This window comes from Acinonyx jubatus, chromosome A1 (genome assembly GCF_027475565.1).
Source record: "Acinonyx jubatus isolate Ajub_Pintada_27869175 chromosome A1, VMU_Ajub_asm_v1.0, whole genome shotgun sequence".
Lineage (NCBI taxonomy): Eukaryota > Metazoa > Chordata > Mammalia > Carnivora > Felidae > Acinonyx > Acinonyx jubatus.
In genome coordinates this window covers 49,093,947-49,117,082 of record NC_069380.1, presented here as the reverse complement: position 1 = coordinate 49,117,082, position 23,136 = coordinate 49,093,947, and the positions used below count along the sequence as shown (strand labels likewise).

The 23,136-nt window shown below is 42.3% G+C and overlaps 2 protein-coding genes across 7 annotated transcripts in view; one reads left to right on the top strand and one right to left on the bottom strand.

Moving 5' to 3' along the window:
* Nucleotides 1–3,310, bottom strand: part of UCHL3 (ubiquitin C-terminal hydrolase L3) — a 98,511-nt gene extending 95,201 nt beyond the window's left edge. The window contains exon 1 of one of the 2 annotated variants that reach the window (XM_027065023.2): nucleotides 3,133–3,310. The gene's annotated coding sequence lies outside the window, so the exon portion shown is untranslated. The remainder of the gene's footprint in view (nucleotides 1–3,132) is intronic. The other variant, XM_053216672.1, reaches the window with a different exon arrangement.
* Nucleotides 2,130–23,136, top strand: part of TBC1D4 (TBC1 domain family member 4) — a 184,074-nt gene continuing 163,067 nt past the window's right edge. For all 5 annotated transcript variants that reach the window (XM_027065019.2, XM_053216627.1, XM_053216621.1 and 2 more), the window contains exon 1: nucleotides 2,130–3,207. In XM_027065019.2, the coding sequence (XP_026920820.1) occupies nucleotides 2,710–3,207 (498 nt within the window). In that variant the 5' untranslated portion in view covers nucleotides 2,130–2,709. The remainder of the gene's footprint in view (nucleotides 3,208–23,136) is intronic.

Below are 23,136 nucleotides of genomic sequence, written 5' to 3'. Positions count from 1 at the left end.
GAACCTATTACATATCAGCTACCTTGCTGGAGGAAAATATGGGCCAAAAAAATAATCCCTCTCAAGATGCCCTCTTTGTGGTGGGGGACACAGACAAATCACTTGAGAATTACAAAGCGTTAAGAGCTATAATAGAGGAATGCATTAAAAAAGAGCAAAGAGAGGCCTGCTAATTCTGGATTGGTGAGAAACATCTTCACAGAAGAGTGACTTTTGAGTTGCGCCTTAATGAATGGACACTAAAGTAGCGAAGAATGAGGGAAGTTCAAGCTGTGGAGCCACAGGAAGAGCAATAGGGAGAGGAAGGCACCTGTGAAGCCCCATGGAGAGTGAGCCCGGTATGTGGTTGGGGATGGAGGTGATGTCTGGTGTCTGGATGTGTGAGTAGGGGAAAAAGTAGATGTTGGGTTGGATGGAAGGTGGATGTCATAGGTGGTGATGCCTATAAGACTATTCAGGAGATATTTCTTGCAGGACAGCTCTCCTCTTTGTGCTGGCTCAGCATTCTGGGCTGCATTGATTACAAGCAGCCTCCATATGCACACGTTTCCATGATGATCCCTGGAGCTGAAAGGGGGCTGGAGTGGAGACTACTGGCAATTAAATCCTTCTGCTTAAGATGCAGCCCAAGTCATCACTGCCAAAACAAGTCTTAAGACCGTGCCCAACTTTAAGGGGCAGAGAAGAGCTGCCTTCTCTTGTATCGGTATGCAGAGAGGATCAGATATTGGTAAGCAGAAATAATACTCAATGCATACTAAGACAAGCATGAAAAAAAAGTTACAAAGAAAAGGCTAAAGGCTTTCAGAGCAGGAGGCAATGATAAAAGACAATTCTTCTGTTTTTCTATCAATGAGTGCAAGTTTATTGCTTCACTTTCTTTGACCAGTAGGAAATGGTCTGCTGGGACTTCGAACTCAATCCCAGCTCCCAAGCTGTTTGACTTGGTGGAACGATGCTCTCCCCAGATCTTTGTTCTTTTTTCCCTCTCTTTTATGGATCCCACATATGTAGCCTAGGAAAATGGGATCTGAATAAGAGAGTTACTGGTAAGGTTCTAGAAGGTTTCAATCTACATTCCAAGAACTTTTCACTGCTTCTTGAGGACATAGGTCTATTTTGCACAAAGTGGTAGAGTGGTTAAATCAAATGACTAAACCTAAACAATTAATAAGGTCTCCATCTTGGAGCTCGGATGTTTATTTCCAATAAAATCACCAGGATGTACCCAGAAATTGAACACAGGAAAAGTGACAATTGACCATAGCCATCTTACATAAATAGGATAAAAAATAGTTCCAAGGCTTTACAGAAAGTGAGAATATCATTAAACTGAAAACACTGAGAAACCTTTGGGTTTTGGATTTTCATTCTTCCTGTAAGTACTTTGGAGAGAGGTGGGAACTTTCAGAGTCTTTCCCTTTTATTTTGTTTACCTCTTATCGAATTCATTACAATTCAGTAAGAGTAAAAAGAATGAGAATCTAATTTGCTCAAATGAAAAAAATAATACTTTTCTTTCTGGTTTAAAGTTAGAATGATCAAATTATCCCTTAAATGTCTTTCGAGTTCCGTGGAACTACAGATTACTGCACATAAAAGAGTGAGAAATCTCTACACCTCTGAGCTGGGTATGTAGAATGAATAAAATAGGATTCTTTTGGATATTGTTTGGAATAAGATTCAGAACTTATTACGCAGGCTTCAGAAGGAATTGAAGCCACGCAAATAAATGCTGTTCAAAAAAACAGAAATCCCAACGCCCTCTTGAGAGGGGGCCCCCTCTCCAGGGGGCAGCAGAGACGCGCGGGAGGACCGAGACGTCGGGGACCAAGGAGAGGGCGAGTCGATCCCGGCAGTGGCCGGGTCTGCAGTGGGGTCGCTGCCCCAGGGGCGGACTGGAAGGGCGGGCTGGCACAGGGGCCGGAGGAAGAGGCGGAGAGGTGACTTCACCGAAAAGCTTTTAGGGGCCAGGCTCTCTCCGCCCGCTGGACGGGAGGCGGGGTAGCAGCTCGGTTAAAGTAGCAGCCTGGAAGGAAGGAAGGAGCGAGGGAGGGACGGGAGCAGCCGGGAGGAGGAGCAGCGAGCTGGGCCGCGGCGACGGCTGGGGGAGCGGCCCAGCGTGGCCACGTTTGGGTCTGGTTATTTTCCAGTGAACAGTTCTCGCACGCCCTTCCTGAGGCACGGCTGATCGCGCCGAAGCCCGGCGGCCCCGACCTTCCAGGTGACAGCCGGTCACCCTGGTAGGAGTCAGCTCCGCCCCAAGTCACCCCGCCCTCCCAGAGCCCATTCCCCGCCCAGCCAGCCTCCCTCCGCCTGCCCGAGGAGAGCGCGGCGGCCGCAGCGGCTCTGCAGCGCTGGAGCAGGCGGCGGCCGGCGGCGGCGCGGGGCCCTCGGCGGAGGAAGGGGGAAGTTCGGCCCCTCGGCGCTAGCCCGAGGAAGGAGGATGACGATTTAACCCGCCCTCTCCTGCCAGTCCGGCCGCGGGGCGCTCCCGCCGTGCCCGCCGCCCGAGTCTCCGAGCCTCGCCCGGGGAAGTGCGGCATGGGGCAGGGCCGCTGAAGCGCGGAGTTCGGTGTCTCGCCGTGCCAAAAGCGGGCGCGGGCGCCGGTGCGGCAGTTGGCACAGTTTCGGCGGCGCCTTCGGCGCGAGAGTTGGGGGCGCGGCGCGCCTACCCGGCCGCCTCGGTGCCTTCGAGAGGCGCGAGTTATGGAGTCCCCCAGCTGCGTTCAGGATGAGCCGTTCCCGCACCCCCTGGAGCCTGAACCGGGCGCCCCTGCACAGCCGGGCCCCGGGAAGCCGGGCGACAAGCGGTTCCGTCTGTGGTACGTGGGGGGGTCGTGCCTGGACCACAGGACCACGCTGCCCATGCTGCCCTGGCTCATGGCCGAGATCCGGCGGCGCAGCCAGAAGCCCGACGCGGGCGGGTGCGGGGCGCCGGCCGCCCGCGAGGTGCTTCTGGTGCTCAGCGCGCCCTTCCTGCGCTGTGTCCCCGCACCCGCCGCCGGGGCCGCGGGGGGCGTCGGCCCCGCGGCCGCGCAGCCCAACCCGGCCGTGTTCATCTTCGAGCACAAGGCACAGCACGTCTCGCGCTTCATTCACAACAGCCACGATCTCACCTACTTTGCCTACCTGATCAAGGCGCAGCCAGACGACCCCGAGTCGCAGATGGCCTGCCACGTTTTCCGCGCTACAGACCCCAACCAGGCAAGACGGCGTCTGGAGGCGCGGGGGCGGGTCTGGCACACCCGGGGGGAGGAGCAGGGCTGGAGGCTTTGGGACCCCTCGGGAAGGACCTGTGGTCAGGGCTCCTGGCGCGCGTCCACTCCTCCTGCCCCAAGGACCAGGAGTCGGGAGCTTGGGTGCGGGGCTAGCGGGCCGGCTGGACGGCGGGAATGAAACCCTTGCAGGAGCAGGGGAGAGGGGAGGAGGCGGAGAGTGGTCCCGGGATGGTGGAGAGTGCGCGCCACAGGAGGACGCAGCGAGCTGCGCGCGTCTGGGGAGGACCGTGGTGTCTGGGGTGTGACTGGAGATGGCAAACCCGGCCGTGTGTGTGTGTGTGTGTGTGTGTGTGTGTGTGTGTGTGTGTGTAAAACAAGGAAGAGTGTCGGGTTCCCACAGGGCCTGCACTCGCTCTCGGTCTTGGTCGAGTTCTGCACCTTAACCCACTTGGACCATGGAGTCCTAGTTACTACAGCACCTGCTGGTCTGGGAGCTGGGAGGCTATTTCGGAGCGGAGAAGTTAGCGGACTCTGTCAGATTATCAGCGAGCAGAATAGGAATCTGCGTTTAGATTCGTTGAGTGGAAAGAAAACTTTTTCCTTTTGCAATTTTTTATGCACTCATTGGAGACAGAATCAGTACCAACTTGGGTGATTTAAACAGCAGTGTCGTAAAAGAGGTCAAAATCTGTTTTCTAAGATTTCCCCAAAGTCTACTAAATCGAGGTGCCTGTTACCAAACAGTGCATTTTTTACTTCCTTAAAAACAGGCGCGCTTTTCTATTGAATGGCGACAAGAATCTAAACAAAACCTTATGACAGTGATTATGTCTTTGAAAACTGGTTTTAAAGTAAGTGTAAAGCGTTTTTACTATATGATAAACCCCAAAGTGCTATTCTAAAAATAGTTATTTGATGTTTGCAAAGTACTTTAGATTCTTTAGAAAAGTCATGTTATCTAGATCTAAATATAGTCTCAGTTGCAACACGTGGCAGTTCCTTTGGTAGCTGGGAAATTAACAACAAAGGAGAAAAACATCCTATAAATAAGGCTTTTTCCGCCCTTAATTCGTTATTTTTTTCCACGTTTATTTATTTGAGAGAGAGAAAGTGGGCGGGAGCATGGTAGGGGAGAGGCAGAGAGAGGAGAGAGAATCCCAAGCCAACTCTACACTGTCATTGTGGAGCCTGATGCAGGGCTCCATGCAGGGCTGGATCTCACAAACCCCGGAGGTCATGACCTGAATCGAAATCCAGAGTTGGACTCCCCTTAGTTCATTATTTTGGTGACTGTAATTGAAAGACCAGTAATTTTTCACCAAAGGCCTGTAGCCTTTGAATTGAAGAAAATGAAAGTGTATTGTCTTAGATTTAATCAGTTATTTTATAAACTAGGTTAATATCCACATCCAGAGCTCCCATTATGAAGTGAGCAGTTTTAACATATATGACACTGTTAGATGTATGTTGAGATACCTTTTTACAGATAATCTAAACATCCCAACCATGATTAAAGTGAACATCACTTTGTGCTTATGCGTTCCAAGATTATTTTTAGCTTTCACCCCTGTCAAAATGGGAGTGCAGCAGTTGTTTGTGTCTGAAAGTTCTCACCATTTTTATTAAGATTTTTTTGGTTCTGTCAGTAAGGAGGAAGAAGTTGCATTTTCCAGGACTTTGAGGAATGTTTTATGATTTTTGGTACTTTATGTGGAAGTCATTTTGTTCAGATGTGATACATGATACATCATTGCTAATTTCACTGATAGTAGAAATTTATTTATGTTGGGGGGGTTGGGTCATGGCAATTTGAATTCTTCACTGTGGCTTTTGAGTCCCTCCCAGATTCACTGTTAGGGGATCAATTAAAAACATGCCCTTTTATTTACCTTAATTATGTATTTAGGTGTATAAGGCTGAATGTGCTATTATTTTACAAATAATAACATGCTTAGGCTCATTTCTCCCTTTTGATCCTGTAGGAGCAGTGGAAACCATATGTCCTTTCGATAAAAGAAAACAAAAAACTTTTCCTGTTTATTGCCATTTCCCAGTTAAGTCTTTGATCTAAAGATATGGATTCCAGTTTACTCTGAACATAGAGAATCCTGGCAGAGGATCCTTAATTTGAAAGGCCAGATGTTGTTCCCTTAAGGATTATCTCCAGCAGTATGTAAGTGGTTGCGAACTCAAATGCCTGGGAATGGTTGAGTGAGGACTGTGGAGGCCTAGACAGTGGCCATCATTTCTTAAGGACTTACTTACACAGCACCAGTTGCAAACTGTATTAAAAAGATACAGGCCTGGTGTTGTCAGAGCTTCTGATTTCCTAAGAGTGGAAGTCTGGATTTTTATATATGACTTTATGTTTTAAAGGATTAGCGACTATTTTAAACATTTAAGATTTCTATCTGGACCAAACCAAACACATCTGAGGTTTGGCCTCAGAGATTTAAGGGCTGCCACTTTCTATCTTTTTCATAAACATTTGTCGAATGGACAAGTGCAGTCATCAGACACTGTGTGCTTTTTGCCACATTTCCGTGTGAGCATCTGAATCCATTTGGTATGGCTTTCATAGCAGGGAGAGTTAGGGCCATTTGGGGGGAAGAATTTAGAAGTAAAATTCTCAGAAGTGATGATTCTACAGCTGAACTGGTTAAAGGGATGGATTCCTCACATTATTATCATCTAGTGGTATGCCTCACATAGAGTAGGCTTTGGATGGTTCTGGACACCTTTGAGATCAGAAGGAAAGAGACCTACTGTTTGTTTTGCATCCGAGTTCTACATTTGTAATAATTTTTTTATGTTTATTCATTTTTGAGAGATACAGAGAGACAGAGAATGAGTGGGGGAGGGGAAGAGAGCAAGGGAGACACAGAATCTGAAGCAGGCTCCAGGCTCCGAGCCGTCAGCACAGAGCCTAATGTGGGGCTCGAACTCACAGATCGGGAGATCATGACCTGAGCTGAAGTTGGAGGCTTAACCGACTGAGCCACCCATGCACCCCCTCTGAGTTCTACATTTGTAGTGGAGAATTATTTAGTTGGGCTTTAAGATCATTGTTAAAAGGTGTCCGGTCACTGAACAAAGTATGGAAAGTAGCCTAGAGCAGTAGGCCTGCAAACATCCATGAATAAACTTGCCTCTCATTTGTCTCTCATGCCTGTCCCTTTCCTGAAATAGGCCTGTCTGGAGGAGGCCATAAAATTCATTGTTTAATCTAGAGTGTTTTTTATTGAGAAAGGAGGTACCACTAATAATTACACAGACATAACAAGTCTAAACCTGGACCGTGTAGGGAAGACCAGGATATACGGTGACCACAGCTAAATGGCGGTTTGTGTTCAAGCCCAGCCACTGAGATGGAAGATTGTGGTTTCTGTATATAAAATGACAAGGTTTTGCCGAGTGTCTGCTCACATATCTTTTGGGGGATGGATCAACATGTGACTTCTGAGATGGGAGTCCTATGCTAGCAGCTTGGGTCTGTTGTGGGGAGTTGCCATAGTGATGTGCCCTCTGTCTCCACACCTTCTTGGTGGGTCAGAGTCAATTTAAGGACGTGGGGTCTGAAGGAGCACTCAGCCAGAATGGCCTAGTGAACTGTTTCTCCCAGGTGCAGAGAGAGGAGGAGGTCAGGAGCAAATGAACCAGTTCTAGATCAAATATATGCCTGTGCAGATTGGTTCCCATTTATTCAAGCCTGTGTGGTCTTGCACAGGAGGAATGTCAGCCTTATTTCGGCCAAATTTCAATATTTCAACTAGTAAAAGTACTTAACTATATGTTAGTTTAAAACTCCCATTGGAATAAATTGAGCTATAGACTTAAAACTGGTTGAAGAACTAAGAATATGTGATTCTCTAAGACCTAGGGTAGGTCCCTAATATTCTTCAAATTTTTATCTTTATCTACTTTCAGAAAGAGACTATATAGCATTATCTTAACTTTCCAATTAAAAAGCAGAAATTGTATCATGTTATATCTATTTTACCATATAAAAAATCAACAGTTGTTAGTGTTTATATAAATATTGTCAGAGATTAAAGAGGTGAATTATCATTAGCATGAGACTCTGCATGAAAGTTATATTCCCTAAGTATAGACTGAGCAACCATTTAAAAACAAAAACCTTATTACTTTAATTTTTGTTGATTTTTTAATGTACATATTTATCGAAGCTTGAAAGAATGTAATTTCAAAGAGGTTTTATAAATTGTGTTCTTAAAATTCTTAAAAATGAACTTGCCAGCAAGGTGCCTGGGTGGCTCAGTCGGTTAAGCCTCTGACTTGAGCTCAGGTCATGATCTCACAGTCTGTGAGTTTGAGCCCCACGTCAGGCTCTGTGCTGACAGCTCAGAGCCTGGAACCTGCTTCAGATTCTGTGTCTCCCTTTCCCTCTGCCTCTTCCCTGCTTGTGCTCTGTCTCTGTCTCTCTCTCTCAAGAATAAATAAACATTAAAAAAAAGAAAGAACTTGCCACCAGTTTTTTCCAGCTCTAAGTCCTTTAAATTTATACTTTTGTTGTTGTTGTTCTTAAACACTTAGCATTTTCTGAGCTTTATTCAGGTAACCGATTTTCAATTTACTTTTGTTGGTATTTTTCAAAAGGTCATTTCTCAGAAATTCTTACTCATAGTTGAGGGATGGGAATATACTAGTCAGGAAACTGGAGGAATAGAAATCTGGAAGTTTTCATATTTTTCTCCTTGCCTCCTGAGTAGACTGTGCCATTCTAGACAGGTACCTCTCTCTCCTTTTTGTGTTTGCTATAGTTTTGTGTGTGTGTGTGTGTGTGTGTGTGTGTGCCTTCTCCTCCTCCTGATCTGAGTTGGAGGTTAATTTGCCCTGGCTCCATGGTAGAGTCTTGACTTTGATATCTGGGGGAAAGGTAAAAATGTGTGCCCAGAACCTCCCAGTTGTGAGGGAGTGTTAGTTATAATGAATATTGAGACTGTTCAGTATCAGAACTTGTTTATCATAAGCCGGAGCTCTGGTTCCCAAACGTGAGTATGCATCAGAATTACCTGGAAGGCTTGTTAAAGCACTACATTCACTTTCTTTCTTTTTTTTTCAATTTTAATTTTTTTTAATGTTTATTTATTTTTGAGGCAGAGAGAACAGGGCATGAACGGGGGCGGGTCAGAGAGGGAGACACAGAATCTGAAGCAGGCTCCAGGCTCTGAGCTGTCAGCATGGAGCCCGAACTCAAACTCACAGAGCGGGGCTCGAACTCATGGACTGAGATCATGACCTGAGGCGAAGTCACATGCTTAACCAACTGAGCCACCTAGGCACCCCTGCACTCACTTTCTGATGCTAACGAGTTCCCACGTGATGCTCAGTCTACTGGCCTGGGGACCACAGTTTGAGGATCCACTGCCCTCAAAGATTTTATCCATTTGTTGGGTTATATGACCACTTCTGTTTCCTTGGTTATTTGTGCAGTTGTACTCAGACTTGAAAGTTCAAGATGAGTGTGAGGAGGGATAAAATCTGACTATAGCAGATTTTTAAGGAACTCTTCAATGTCTAGCTTAAAGCTTTGCATATCTGCCCAAGATAAACATTATTCTGCCAGGTATCCTCAGACTATCCATATGTTGCATGAAAACTTTACCTTTCAAGACAAAGTTTTAAGTTCTGCAGATGGAATAAACAATTAAAAAAGTTTTTTTATATTTATTTATTTTTTGAGAGAGAGAGGCAGAGCACAAGTGGGGGAGGGGCAGAGAGAGAATGAGACACAGAATCCGAAGCAGGCTCGCGACTCTGAGCTGTCAGCACAGAGCCTGACACGGGGCTCCAATCCATGAATCACGAGATCAAGACCTGAGCTGAAGTCGGACACTTAACCAACTGAGCCACCCAGGTGCCCCTGGAATAGACAGTTTTTTAGGAGTACATCCCAATGTTAAATTATGATAAGATTTTGCAAAAACTAAAGTTTTATTTGTTTGCATCCAGAGAAGTAACAGCATTCAGCATGTTTGATATATTGGCTGTTAAGAAAACCAGGCAAAAAGAAATAGAGTTGACTGTTTGGTGAATAAGATGATGGCTGCGCTGAATAATTATTGCAAACAATGTTTACTCAGTTTTGGTTTTCAATCCCAGGGACTTTGTTAAAATCATCAGGGTGATTGTTTTAGAGTCCCATCTCATTTGGGCCATGTTGACATGTCAGAACCAAGTCAACATGCACTTACTTACTTAGACGTAGCCCCTTGTAAGATGAGGGACAGATCGATTATAATTTAATTTAATAGTATATTAAGAATTATTGAGCAAGAAAAAGATTTTGCTGGAAATATGGTCTATATAACATTAACTCATTAGGGGGCATCAACTAAGGATGTCATTGGCTTGTTACTTTAAGGTTATAACGTGATACTACATATATCATTCCATGTCTATCTGAGTAGCTTTTCAATGCATTTCCTTAAAAGCTAATGTTTATTGAGCTCTTGCTCGGTGATGGTAGCTACCTTAGTGCTTTTCCCAGGTTATCATATTTTATCTTTTTTATTTTTTTAAGTTAATTTGTTTCAACAGAGAGAGAGCGAGAGCGAGAGCGAGAGAGAGAGAGAGAGAACACGTGTGGAAGAGCTTTAGCAGGGGAGGGGCAGAGAAAGAGGGAGAGAGAATCCCAAGCAGCCTCTACACGGTCAGCGTGGAGCCTAATGCAGGTCTGGAACCCACGAACTGTGAGATCATGACCTGAGCTGAAATGAAGAGTCAGGTGCTTAATGGACTGAGCCACCCAGGCACCCCTCACATTTTATCTTTACAGTAACTGTGCCAAGTAGGTACCAGTATTCCTCCTGTTTTACAGATGAGAAAACTGAGGTACAGAAAGGTTACATTGTTACCCCAAGGACACAAGGTTTGTAATAGTCCAGGCAGATTCTAAAGCCTGTTTCCTTTTACTGTAGAATTCAGTTGTTGAAAAATGAGTTTTTAGTTGTTAGTATTATAAACTTTTACACTGTCACTTTTTTAAAATACAGTAGTTTATTTTATTTTGTTCTTCAGCTTTATTGAGGTATAATTAACAAATAAAAATTGTGTATATTTAAAGGGACAATGTGATGTTTTTATATCAAATGAAATGGGTTACCATAATCAAGTTGATTAGTATATCTTTCACCTCACATGTTAATATAAATGTTACTGGCTTTATACGTGTGTTTATGGGGATTTTGAAAATTGATTTTGATTCTAGAGCTGTTTAAGAACTAGAGCTATAAGCACATGAAGTTTATATTTAGATTTTGTGAACATATTTAAATAAAGTAACAGTAAAATAATGATGTTAGCCTCTTTGTTTACCTTTGAAAGGATACTGAACAACCCTTAAGTTTGGAAAACTCTAGGTTTAAGCTTTTGGATGTTATTTAATGTATTCCTGATAATCCATAATCACAAGATAGAAAGGGAAAAAATATGGGATTAAAATTTTGGTAGGTTTAATTTCAGATAATCTAACACAGGTTTTGGCAGCCCTGCCAAAAGGATATGGGGGTTACTATTTTTTAAGTTACTGATCTCTTCCAAGTTTAATTTCTTGTAAGAGGTTGGGTTGGAAAGAGGATCTCCAAGTAATGGGATTTTCCTGGCTAAATATAGAAGCCTAAATTTGCTGCTTCGGTTCTTTTATTTTAGTTAACTAGTTCAATAGTTTCCACTTTGAAACTGTTGTGAATTTTTACATGCATTTCTAAAGTTCTCAAAGTTAAAACCATGGAACTTTGTACTATCAATTTTATGTAACTTTTGAGTAGTTTATTATCAATTTTAGCTTCTAAGTCAAACTGTACTTCTGATTGAGCAAATGGGGCATTCTTTTGCCTCTCACAGTTGTATCTTCATAGACATTTTCAGTAATAGGTTATATAATTTGGAAAACTACATTTATGACCGAGACCTTTTATAAACCAATAAGCTAATTTGTTTTCAGGCCCTAAACGGCTCCCAGCTTTTTCAATTAACCTCTTGCCCTGGTTTCAGCCATTTAATTCTCAGTAGCTGGACACCCCAAGAGATTTTCCTGAGTATACCTAAAATTAAACTGATGGCCTTCTTGCTTAGTTTCTAAATATTTCTTCCTCTCAGGTCTATAGTAGCATGCTCTGTGCCTGTTGGGGTACCTCATTATTCTGTGCTGGACCTCCCCAGTCCTGCTGCTCGCTCTGAACACCAGCCAGTGCCTGTTGCCCAACTCCTTAAATATTGTGCACTGGCTGCTTGATTGAATTGTTTTTCAATTGTGGAATTTAGTTTTCCCTCTTCTGAGAGATGATCTGGTGTCTGGCCCTTGCCCTTCCCTGTTGGCTTCTTCCAAGGCTGTTAACCATTATGTACTAATTTTATTTTAGTTTTCACCTGGGAGTTTGAAAAGCCTGGTGACATGAACATAGCCTAGTGGTGGTAGTGGGCATGGCCCTTCTATGTTCACCAATACTTATATATTTTTTAAGTTTATTTATTATTTTTTAAGTAATCTTTACCCGACATGAAGCTCAAACTCATGACCCTAAGATCAAAAGTTGCATGCTCTACTGACTGAGCCAGATGGGCACCCCTCATCCATAATTCTTTTATCTAATTTGATGCATGTTCAGTATGCCTCAATATAAGCATATCTCTGGTTATAATGGAAATATTAAAAGCGATATGAAAATGGATGGTGTCATATTCTATTTCTTTTCTTTCTTTTCTTCTTTCTTTCTTTCTTTCTTTCTTTCTTTCTTTCTTTCTTTCTTTCTTAATTTCTTTCTTTCAGAGAGAGGGAGAGTGCTTGAACCGTAGAGAGGGGCAGGGAGAGTGAGAGTCTTAAGTGGGCTCCACACTCAGCATGGAGCCTGACACTGGGCTGGATCCCACAACTCCGGGATCATGACCTGAGGCTAAATCATGACCTGAGCTGAAATCTAGAGTCAGATGCTCAACCGACTGAGCCACCCAGGCGCCCCGTATTCTATTTTTTGACACAGCCCTTTATATTTAACTTCCCCATTGATCCTAAACCTTTTTCAAAGGTCAGATTATTCTGTTAAAATAATAAATGGCATTTGATAAATTTTTTATTCTATGTTCATGTAAGTACAGCGTGTTAGTTATAGCAATAAAAACTAATAGCTAGTAATATGCCACTAAGGATCTTGGAGTTAATTAGCATTAAACCCTTTTTTTCCTATTGGAAGTTAGGTTGGAGATATATATTTGCAATTGTATTACTTATTTTGATAAGTGGATTGTGAGCAAGACTAAATTATATGTACCCTAATTAATATATGAGAAAATATAGGAGTTCTTTGGAATAAAGAATATATAAAAAGTCTTTGATTTCCCAAGTATTCTTACCTAAGCCAAACTTATATCTTTTAAAAAAATTTTTTAAAAATGTTTATTTATTTTTGAGAGACAGAGAGAGAGAGAGAGAACAGGAGAGGGGCAGAGAAAGAAAAAGACACAGAATCTGAAGTAGGCTCCACGCTCTGGGCTGTCAGCACAGAGCCCAATATGGGGCTTGAACCCATGAACCACGAGATCGTGATGTGAGCTGAATGTGGATGCTTAACCAACTGAGCCACCCAGGTGTCCCAAGCCTACCTTATACCTTAACAGTTTGTTGTCTCTCTTTTGCTTGATCTACCACAATTATCCAGCATTTGGTTCTGTGTCAGGAATTATACTCTAAGCTTCTAGGAGCCAGGTTAATAATAATAATTGATATATATTATCAATAATAATAATAGTGCTAACCAATATATATTTATCTATTTCTTGACCATGGGGTCTCAAACCTTAGCATGTATCACCTGGAAGGTTTGTGAAAATGACAGGTTGCTGGATCCCCACCCCCAGAGTTCTGAGTTGTGAGCCTTGGGTGAGGTCCAGAATTTGTGTTTCTGACAAGTTCCCAGGTGATGTTGATACTGCTGGTACAGAATTACCTTTGACAACTACTGTTCTAGACCAAGGGTTGGTAAACTTTGGCCTTAGTTTTGTAAATACAGTTTTATTTTAACACATCTCCACTCATCTGTTTACATATGGTGTGTGGCTGCTTTTGTGCTGCCGTGGCAGTATTGAGTATTTTGGACAGAGACTCTATGGCCACCAAACTTAAAATCTTTATTACTTAGCCCTTTGCAAATGAAGTTTGCTGACATCTGCTCTAGGCAATCCTTCTAAACTAGTTTGTTTTTTTTTTTAAATCCCCACTTTATAGGTGAGAAAACTGTCTGTAATCTTCCTAAGGACACAAGCTAGCAAGTAGCAGGTCTAGGATTCCAAACTTCATGCATTTTCTAAAACCTACTTCATAAATTTTTATGGATGGCCCCCACATTTATCGATATAGCCCAGCTCTTGCTCTGAGCTCCAGCTTTTTTCAGTATCTAAATGCTTACTTGACATCCACACTTGAATATGTAGATACTGATGCTGGTAAACCAGGGAATCATATTTGAGTCCTTCTTTTTCACTCCCCAGTTACAGTACTGGAAGGACGTCATGTTGATTCTGCCTCTAAAACTTAGTTTTAGTATGTCACCTCTCTCCATCACTACTGCCACCACACAGGTGTGACCCCCGTGATCTCTTGCTGGGACTTTTCTCCTCTCAGGTGTTCTCCCTGCTCTGCTCTTTTTCTCTGGTTAGAGGCTTCTTCCATGGAGCCGCAGGAATGGTGCATGTAAAATGCAAACCTGATCAGGTTCCCTTTGCACTCAGAATAATATGCAAATTCCTCCTTAGGTTCAGTTAGTCTTTCCAGCTCAGACTGCTGCTCTCCAGCTCCTGTTCCACACTTTAGCTGTCCTTAAACAAGCTTCACTCCTGGCTCACTTTAAAAGCCTTTGCATGTGTGGTCCCTATTCTTGCTAGATTAGCTTTTTCTCGGGTCTCAGTTCTTTGCCTAAATCACAAATGTCACTAAGTCAGATTGGCCTCTAATGACCCTCTCTCTATCTAAAGTAGATAGGCATCCCAGTTTATCACTTCTGTCTCAGCCCTTTATTTGTTTTCCTTTTGGCACTAACACATCACAGGTTTTTTTAAATAGGCTCCACACCCAATGTGGGGCTTGAACTCACGACCCTGAGATCAAGAGTCACATGCTTTACTGACTGAGCTGGCCAGGCGCCCCTAAATTAATTTGAAAAAACACTTTCTGGAGGTATGTCTCCATCTCTAGAATGTAAGCTTCATAGGGAGATAGCTCTTGTCTGCTCATGGTTGCGTGCCCGGGACCTAGTTCTATAATAGAGACTCATTTCAACAGATTGAAATTAGGAAATCAGTACCTGCCCTCAAGGAATTCAGATCTGCCACGGAGAGTCTAAGTCTGTTTGCAAGGATGTGCGTGTGTTCCCATATATGTTGCCTTTAGTTGTTAACTTTAACAAGTATTGATTGTATTGTTTGCACAGTTTTATTTTTTGTTATGATTGTTTATAATTTTAGAGACTTCATACTGCTTATAATATTAAATGGAATTATAAAGAAGGCATTTAAAAAAATAAGTAAGTTGTGTAGTTTTTGAAAAAAAATTGGAGACTAATTTCAGATGGACTTTTTTTCCCCCGTATCAAAACAGGGGAAGTTTACTAAAGCTTCCATCATGAGAACAGGTGTCTCCATGACCTTTTCTTTGAATGACATGAGTCAAACTTTTGGGAAGCTGGAAGATGATTAGCATGAGTGGTATTGTGAATACATCCTTGCAATAATCGGATTATTCTTCAGTTTTGGTTTAGTTCAGTTATTTAGGCTTCTCAGTGGAAGCATGATCTCATTTGGAAAGCTATTTGGTTATACAATACTTTGGATGGCTTCTGTAAGTTTTTACTTCCAAATCTAAAATTAACCAATTCTGAAGGCCCTGATTTTTAAGCCTTCTCCTAGAAAGGACCGGGAAGGCCTAAAAGGTGTTAAAAAAAATTTTTTTTTTTTAAGTCAGAAAGGGAAATGAGGAACTGGAGAGGGGATCCACCGGGGTGAAGCCAGGGATGAGAATGAAAAAACCATGGCCAACGTCCATAGTGAATTATTGACCGATAATAAGATGTAGGATTGTAGTTTGGATTTCTTTGCTTAAACAGCATGCCCTTGTGACAGAGTAATTACTTACCTTGTATTCATTTTATGAAATGTTTATAATAAGAGCAACTGATAGGTTGATTATAGTTTTCAGTGGCCACTGGGGCATGAAACAAGCCACCAGTAAGATAGTATTCATGTTCTGCAGTGTTCCCATGGGTTGGCCTTCTAGTTTAAACAACACAAGGAGGGGTGCCTGGGTGGCTCAGTTGGTTAAGCCTCCAACTTTGGCTCAGGTCATGATTTCGCAGTCTGTGAGGTCGAGCCCCGCATCAGGCTCTGTGCTGAAAGCTTGGAGCCTGGAGCCTGCTTCAGATTCTGTGCCTCCTTCTTTCTCTCTGCTCCTTCCCCCGCTTGTTCTCTCTCTCTCTCTCTCTCTCTCTCTCTCTCTCTCTCTCTCTTTCTCAAAAATAAATTAACATTAAAAAAATTAAAGAAAACAACAAAAGGAAATATGGCTTTATTTTTCCAGGAAGAATTAAAAGTGCCAGTTATTTGCCTTTATAAGTATCTCCCTCTGCCTCTTCCTCAAAGCGGGTATTTTCTTCTCACTCTTTCATTACCTTTAGGCATAATCTGCCTTTCTTTGAACTTTATTTATCTCCAGATTTTTCTTAAACTTTTGGTCCCTTGCATGGGGTAAGAGATTCCATTTTGCTCCAGTGATGAGCCAGCCTGTGTTTTTTAAATGAGCATCTCTGTTTTATCGTTGTCTTTTATGAAAAATTATCTTTGAAAACCTGCTTTCCATCAGTACGTCCATTGAAGATGTGGATGTTGCTAAGTGCACATTATCTGAGACAGTAGTCATAGCTGCTTATGAGGCAAAAGGTAAACATGTTTGCCCACTTAGGAAGGTGGTTTTCTTTTCTTCTGGAATGGAGGATGAACTGGCAAGTCACTTCTGTAGAGGGGGAAGCTGAACTGTACATGTTGAGTATGGGAACTGATACTTGTTAGTGCTGGATTTGAGTCACAATACATTACCCCATTTACCTAGGAACCAGTCAGTGTAACAGCTTTTGTATGCATCTGATTGTACCAATTAATAGTTTCTCTGGAAACCTTGTTTACTCTGATTTTGCTATGATTTCTTTTCTGAGAGCAGAATTACTTCTGGAAAGTGGGAACTGACATACATATGCCCTGTAATTTTTTCTTAGCTGCTTATATTTTCCAGATGATTTGTTTTCAAATGTCATGCTGCCATCATGAAAGAGAATCACAGCAACGCTTTACATATCTTTAGATCTCCATTTATCAAGTGATGAGTTATCAAACTGATGAGTTTACTAAAAATTGTTGATTTGAAAAATATTTGTTACATTTCCTCAGTACCTGATGATGTACTGTAAAGGGCTTTGTGCATGTTTTCAGGTTTTGATTCATATCCTTAGTGAACAAAATGTTTGTCTACTGCAGGTAAGGTAAATGCAGGAAAATCCCATTGTTATATGATTCTCTGTTTTGAACATGTTCGTGTGTAATCTGTCTCAAAAGAAGTGAGTGGTTCCTGCTTGAGTTTTCATTGCCAAGGAGAAAAGATCATTTATTATTGGCTGTGCAGGTGTGACCAGGTGGAAGAGAGATAAGAGGCGTTCAGCTAGAGAAGCCACACTTGACACAGGAAATTGAAGGTCTGGACCCCCCTCTTCTGTAATTAATCGTACAATATGAACAAGCTGTTAGTCTGGGTCATGGTTTTTCTAGTTGTTCCTTTGTTCATTACCTCAGTCATTCATTCATTTACTCACTCATTCCTTCAACTGCCTATTTATTCATTTGTTCAGTTATTAGATGAATCGAATGTTCCCTGTGCACCTGGTATTGTACTGGACACCGAGATGGAGTAGTTTGTAAAACAGATTCATTCCCTGCTTCATGTATCTCACAGTTTTGTGGAGGAGTGAGGCAAAAAGAACTGCACGACGTCATTTCTGAGTGCCTGGGTTCTAGAATCTCACTTCTGGGACCCAAAGCTGTACCATGGGTGGGCTCCACGGTCCAGGGCAAGTTCTTGTACCCCTCTGTACCTTGAACTCCTCATGTGTAATATGGGCCTGATAGCATTGTTGTGAGGATTAAGTGAATCCATTCAAATAAAGCATTTAGAACAGTGCCATATAATAAGTACTCTGTAAATATTGCCTGGAATTGTAATAAGGGCTATGAAGAAAAAGAATGTGGTCATATGAGAGAATAAGAGGAGAAAACTTAACTCTAGATTGGGTTGTGTAATAGATTCTCCAGCTCTCTTTACTTAATAAAATCTTGTATTTTCTTCAGTTATCTCTCCCTCTGCCAGTCAGCCCGTATGCCACAGGAAAGCTGGTCCCAGCCCCAAGGTGGGAAATGCTTCTGATTTGTCCAAGAATCCTGTCTCAAGCCAGTTGATAAGTTTGAACCTGGAGATCCAGTGGTCCCAGGGAACGTGTCAGTTTGTGACAGTGCAAGAGGAGAGAAAGTTGCCTGGGACTCCTAAGAAAGCTTTCTCCTTGGTTGTTGTGTGTAGATTTAAAGCTTGAAACTGTTACAGTTATTTCACTACCAGAGTGATAAAGAAACTGAGGAGGGCAGTCTGGAGACGCCTGGAAAACTGCATCTGAACTCTGGTATGAACAACCTGATTAGCACCTGCCTGCACACTTTTTCAGTTTATGTGAGTTGAGTTGAGCTTTTTGCTTCTTACAGCCAAAAGTAAGAGATGAGTCAGAGAAAGCTTCTTGTGGACGTGACTATTAAGGATGATTCCTAAGTTTGCTGATTTCCTTCCTTCCTTCCTTCCTTCCTTCCTTCCTTCCTTCCTTCCTTTCTTTCTTTCTTTCTTTCTTTCTGTCTTTCTTTCTTTTACAGATGGGTGGGTTTGATAACATTTGTAGATATGAGGAAGGCTGGTTGGAAGACTGGGGGAGAAGTAGGTTTCAGGGGTAAAAATCAGGAGTTCTCATTTGAGAATGCCGGATGTTAGCAGTGATTTACACACTTTTTCTGACTGAATATACTCAGAGAAATGACTTCCTTCCATCAGTAATTATGATTTCTAAACCATTGCCAACCAGTTTTACAAGCAACGGGGCCATTGAAACCACAGCTTCAGCAGGGGTGCAGACGGTGCTCTGTGGGTGTTTTCCAACCCAATTGCACATCAGAGCGTCGTGCAGCATTTAAGAGAAGGGTACATGTTTATCAGATATGTTGACTCAGAGTCTCTAGGGTGAGATGGGGGGATCTGTTGAAGAACTGGGAACCAGCCTGGCACTTACATGCAGCTAATTTGGGAAATCACTGCAATCAGGGATGCAACGCCCCTTCCTGTACCTGACTTTTAATTAGCAACTCCAGGAACCAGTGTCCGTTAACTTAAGCTCAGGACACCGCGCGAACCATAGGAGTAGCCACAGCATGGTGTTGTTAAAATGCCCCAGCTGCCATGGGGATACCACGGCTTCTTATACTACCTCTGGTCACGTCGTTACATGTTTTCTTTCTACAGTGAGAGCCAAACGCTGCCTGTGACTGGAGGCATATTGGCAATATTGAGAGTGTCTTAACAGTTACACAATGTTTAGGTGTTTGGTGGTTATTAGAACATCTGTTACTTAAACAGCTGTTAAAATATCACTTTACATGTCAGGAGCTGGGTAAATTCCATGAGCAATCAAGTGGTAGATCAGCCTGGAATCATAGGTCATGTTCTCGAGTTACTGCATGGACATTACTCCCCATGCTCTGTCAAAGCTAGGTAATAGCCGCAGATGACATCTGTTGTCAGATAGTGAGAAGAAATGGGCCAAGGACATACCGAAGCATAATTAGGAGCAGTGTTATAAGCAGTGCGGAAGTGAGATGTCTGTGTTGGGGCGAGCCAAGGAGGGAGGGGACTGGCTCCAAGGCTGAGACAGGGCCCCCAAATAATGAGATGCTCAGCAGGAAGCAATTGCTCCAATTAATATAATTAAGGCTTTATTTATGGTCATTTGGGGTTGCATTGGCAGCCAGGCAATTTGCCCTAGGTGGTAATGATGCTCTCAGCTTTGGAAAATGATGCTTTAGGCATTTTGAGGGAAACTGAGTTCTGCTTTGCCTCATGTTCCCTCCCTTCCCCAGCCCTGGACCTTCATAGGTTTATGAATGAGGGAAGGAGAACATTAAGTCCTGGAAGGAGGCAACAAATTAACTCTTTTACCTGGGGAGAGATAGGTTTCTGAGTTGACTTCCCCAGAAAGAAAGGAAGGTGTAAATATAGCATTCTTCTCTTTGCGTATTTATTTTGGAGGTATCATATTAAACTTTAGAACACTGGACACATTTGCGTTTGTTCCTTTGATTCAATTTGCTGTCCACAAGTGAAGTGGCTTTTCTATTGAAAAATTTGTTCATCTGAGAAAAAAAATAAAATGGTGTCAGAGAGGATTTTTAGAAGACGATTTTTGGTTGTGTGTTAGGCAGTGGAGGCCATGAGTATCTTGCAGTTGTCAGAGTGTTTAAATTTCCTTCTCACCACCTTTGTTATCAGCTCCACCACGGCCATTAACAAATATTGGCTGAGGCCAACCAAGTGTAAAATTCTCAAGTTAGCAGCTGGGGAAAAAGAGGTTTAAGTGATTTCTACAAAAAGGGTTAAACAGTGGGAGTAGCAGAAGTTTGCGTTAATTATGAGGGGAAGCTGTTGAGAGAATATACATTTCTGGGGCACTTCATATTACCTGACATGAGATCTGGACTTAGTCTCCAGGAATGTGGAAGCTTCAGGGCCTGGTTCTAGAGTTTAGAGGAAAATAATAGATAGTTAATGGTTTTTGTAGGTTTTTGTTCTTTAATGAAGTGTTGCTCAATCTGTTGACTTTTTAAAATCAATACACCTACTTGTATGTAGGAGATAAAGAACTTAGTGATTAGGAGATTTTAATGGTTTTTCTGTCACTCTTAAATTCCTGTAAAGAATATGGCATTTATGGATTTAGCCAAGTTAATTAAAAAAAAATGGTTCCATGGTGATTTCCGAGTTGCTCAGAAATATAATGCCACTTTGAAGAAACATCTTCGTAGAGCTGGCAGGTTTACAGCACCTAGTAATTTTGGAAGGTGTAGTATTAGAGACATTTACAGCTCCATTATATGTGGAAATGGGAGTTTGAGAACATATAGTAATTGGAATCCACAGATATTCCTTCAGTTGGAGTCCTTTCTGGGATATGGTGAAGAACAAATAAATATGGTCTTTAAACCTTTTATTCTTTTTAGCCATTATTTGCATTTCTTTATGCCATTATGTATCATAGATTCTAACGGGTGTGGGGAAAAATAGTTTTAAAAAGTGGTAAAATGAGGGGTGCCTGGGTGGCTCAGTCAGTAGAGAGTCTGACTCTTGATCTCAGCTCAGGTCTTGATCTTGGGATTGTGAGTTCAAGCCCCGCATTGGGCTCCACTCTGGGCATGGAGCCTACTTAAAAAAAAAAAAAAGTGGTAAACTGGATATGAGCTCCTGATCACTTTACGGATTACTTCCTGTGGTACAGACACACACTTGCCCCCAAATATATAGTACAGTATTAGATGCACGCTTGTAAGCTGGTGGCTTAAGTAATCATGGTGGTATTGAAGATGATGATGAAAAATCATATTGACTATTCATGGGAACATGAATCACTGCAACTTAATGTTGCACAATGCTGGTGTCCAGTCTGTAAGACGATAGTCACTGAAGGCGTGAATTTGGCTCTACCCCAAACTTTGTAACATGCGGTTCTACCCCTCCTTCCTCCACGCCAGCTCTGTCTTCCAGCCTTCTCTGAACTTCTCAGCATTTCTCATGCCCAGTTGGCCTTTCACATCTTTGTGTTCACACTGGTCTTTTTGTTGGGAATATCCTTTTATCCAGTATCCTGCCAGTGTGGTCTCCTAATCTTTACAAACACCCCTTAAAAGTCACTTCCTTTCCTATAAAATCTTCTCTGTCAATCCCCATCCCCTATTTGAAAGTTGCTTCTGCTCTCCCATGTTCCTTATTTATAACTTTATTACAGTGGTTCTCTAGTATGCTTATTGTTTATTTGCAAGCCTCTCTCCACTCCTAGTTTGTAAGCTCATGGAAAGTAGAGACGTTGTCATTTTTATATCTTTAGCATCTATCACAATGACTAATATGTATGGGGCATTCATTATGGGCTTTATTGAAATATTTTCAACCAAATATATATTTATATATTTGCTGTTGCTGTTGTTACTTTTGAGTATTTTCTTCCTGAGTGGGTCTGTGCTATGTGGCCAGGCATATAAGAAGTGTGACATTTGACCTGGACCTTGAGAGGTTTATATTGCAGTTGTAAGAGAAAAGACACGCAGGGAAAATGTTAAATAATTAAAAACAGGGAATGGTTCTACCACTGTGTTAAGAAAAAGAACACAGAGAAAGGATATAGGTCGTCAATAGAGAATTGGATGAAATATGCTAGATTTATACAGAAGAGAAGAGATATAGGGAAGTGAGATAGAGTGTATGCATGTGTTTCAGAGGAGGAAAAGCAAGAAAAAAAAGAAGCAGGGCCAGACTGTAAAGACTAGATAGAATTGGAAGCATTTGCAAATAACTTACTCTAAGTTTCTCCCCCTCTTCTATAAAGTAGGAATAATGTTAGTACCTATCTCACAGGATTATGAAAAAAGAAGTGAGATAATTCAAAGAAAGCTGAATGCATGCAACAAAGGAAGCACAAGATAATAATTTGTTGCTCTTACTATTATTATTATTAAGCTGTTATCACTCCATTGTGATGGGCAGGCATAACCACACACCTTTATGAGGGAACTGGTAGAGAGTGAAACCAAACAATCAGAAATGCATTTGGAGAAGATAAAGGTAAGGAATAAGACATCAGATTAGCCAAAAGGAAACTGGGAATGAACTGGGATCAGATCAGTGTTGGGGGATGGGAAAGAAAGGCAGAAACATTTACAGTTGAGAACTGGACACGGAGAACTAGCGCAATGAAGATGGCCTTGAAGCTAAGGCAATGCTTACCCTAGGCCGGCGAAAAACTGAAGGCGTGAATTTGGCTCTACCCCAAACTTTGTAACATGGCTGCAGTTCTGTCCCTCCTTCCCTGCTTCCTGCTGGGCCTGGGGGGATTCACTGAGTGTGACAAACCCAGGGCCTGCTGGTGAGAGCAGGTGTGCTGAATGGGTAAGCTGGTAATTAGGGGGATGTGTGGAAAGTGAGGAATTGCAGCAGGGGCAGATTGTGACAGGAGATAGGGTAGCGGTGGAGGTCAGTAGGGAGAGTGTTGAGGTAAAAGAATGGCAGAAAGTTCATGGGAAACAGGATCACAGTTTAAATTGACATAGTGCTTTCTCTTTGTACTTGTAGGTTTGAAAGGCAAGGTCATGCAATCCAGAGATGGTGTCAAACTCAGAGGCCCTTAGAGGAGTCCACAGCCACTGGCTTGGCCCGTCTTTCTCGAAATATTAGACAGTTCCTATGTCCAGTGTCTCCACTTCAGTAGATTTTTATCTTACTGTATTATTTTGTAAGCATGAGATAAAAAAAGAAAGCCTTATTTGTTATGCTTATGAAAACACTGAGGATTTTTGTCATTAATATAGCCAAAAGATTCTTTTATTAAAAAATTTTTTTAATGTTTTTAATTTATTTTTGAGAGAGAGAGAGACAGAGCATGAGTGGGGTAGGGGCAGAGAGAGAGAGAGAGACAGACAGACAGACAGAATCTGAAGCAGGCTCCAGGCTCTGAGCTGTTAGCACAGAGCCCGACATGGGGTTCAAGCCCACAAGCCGTGAGATCAT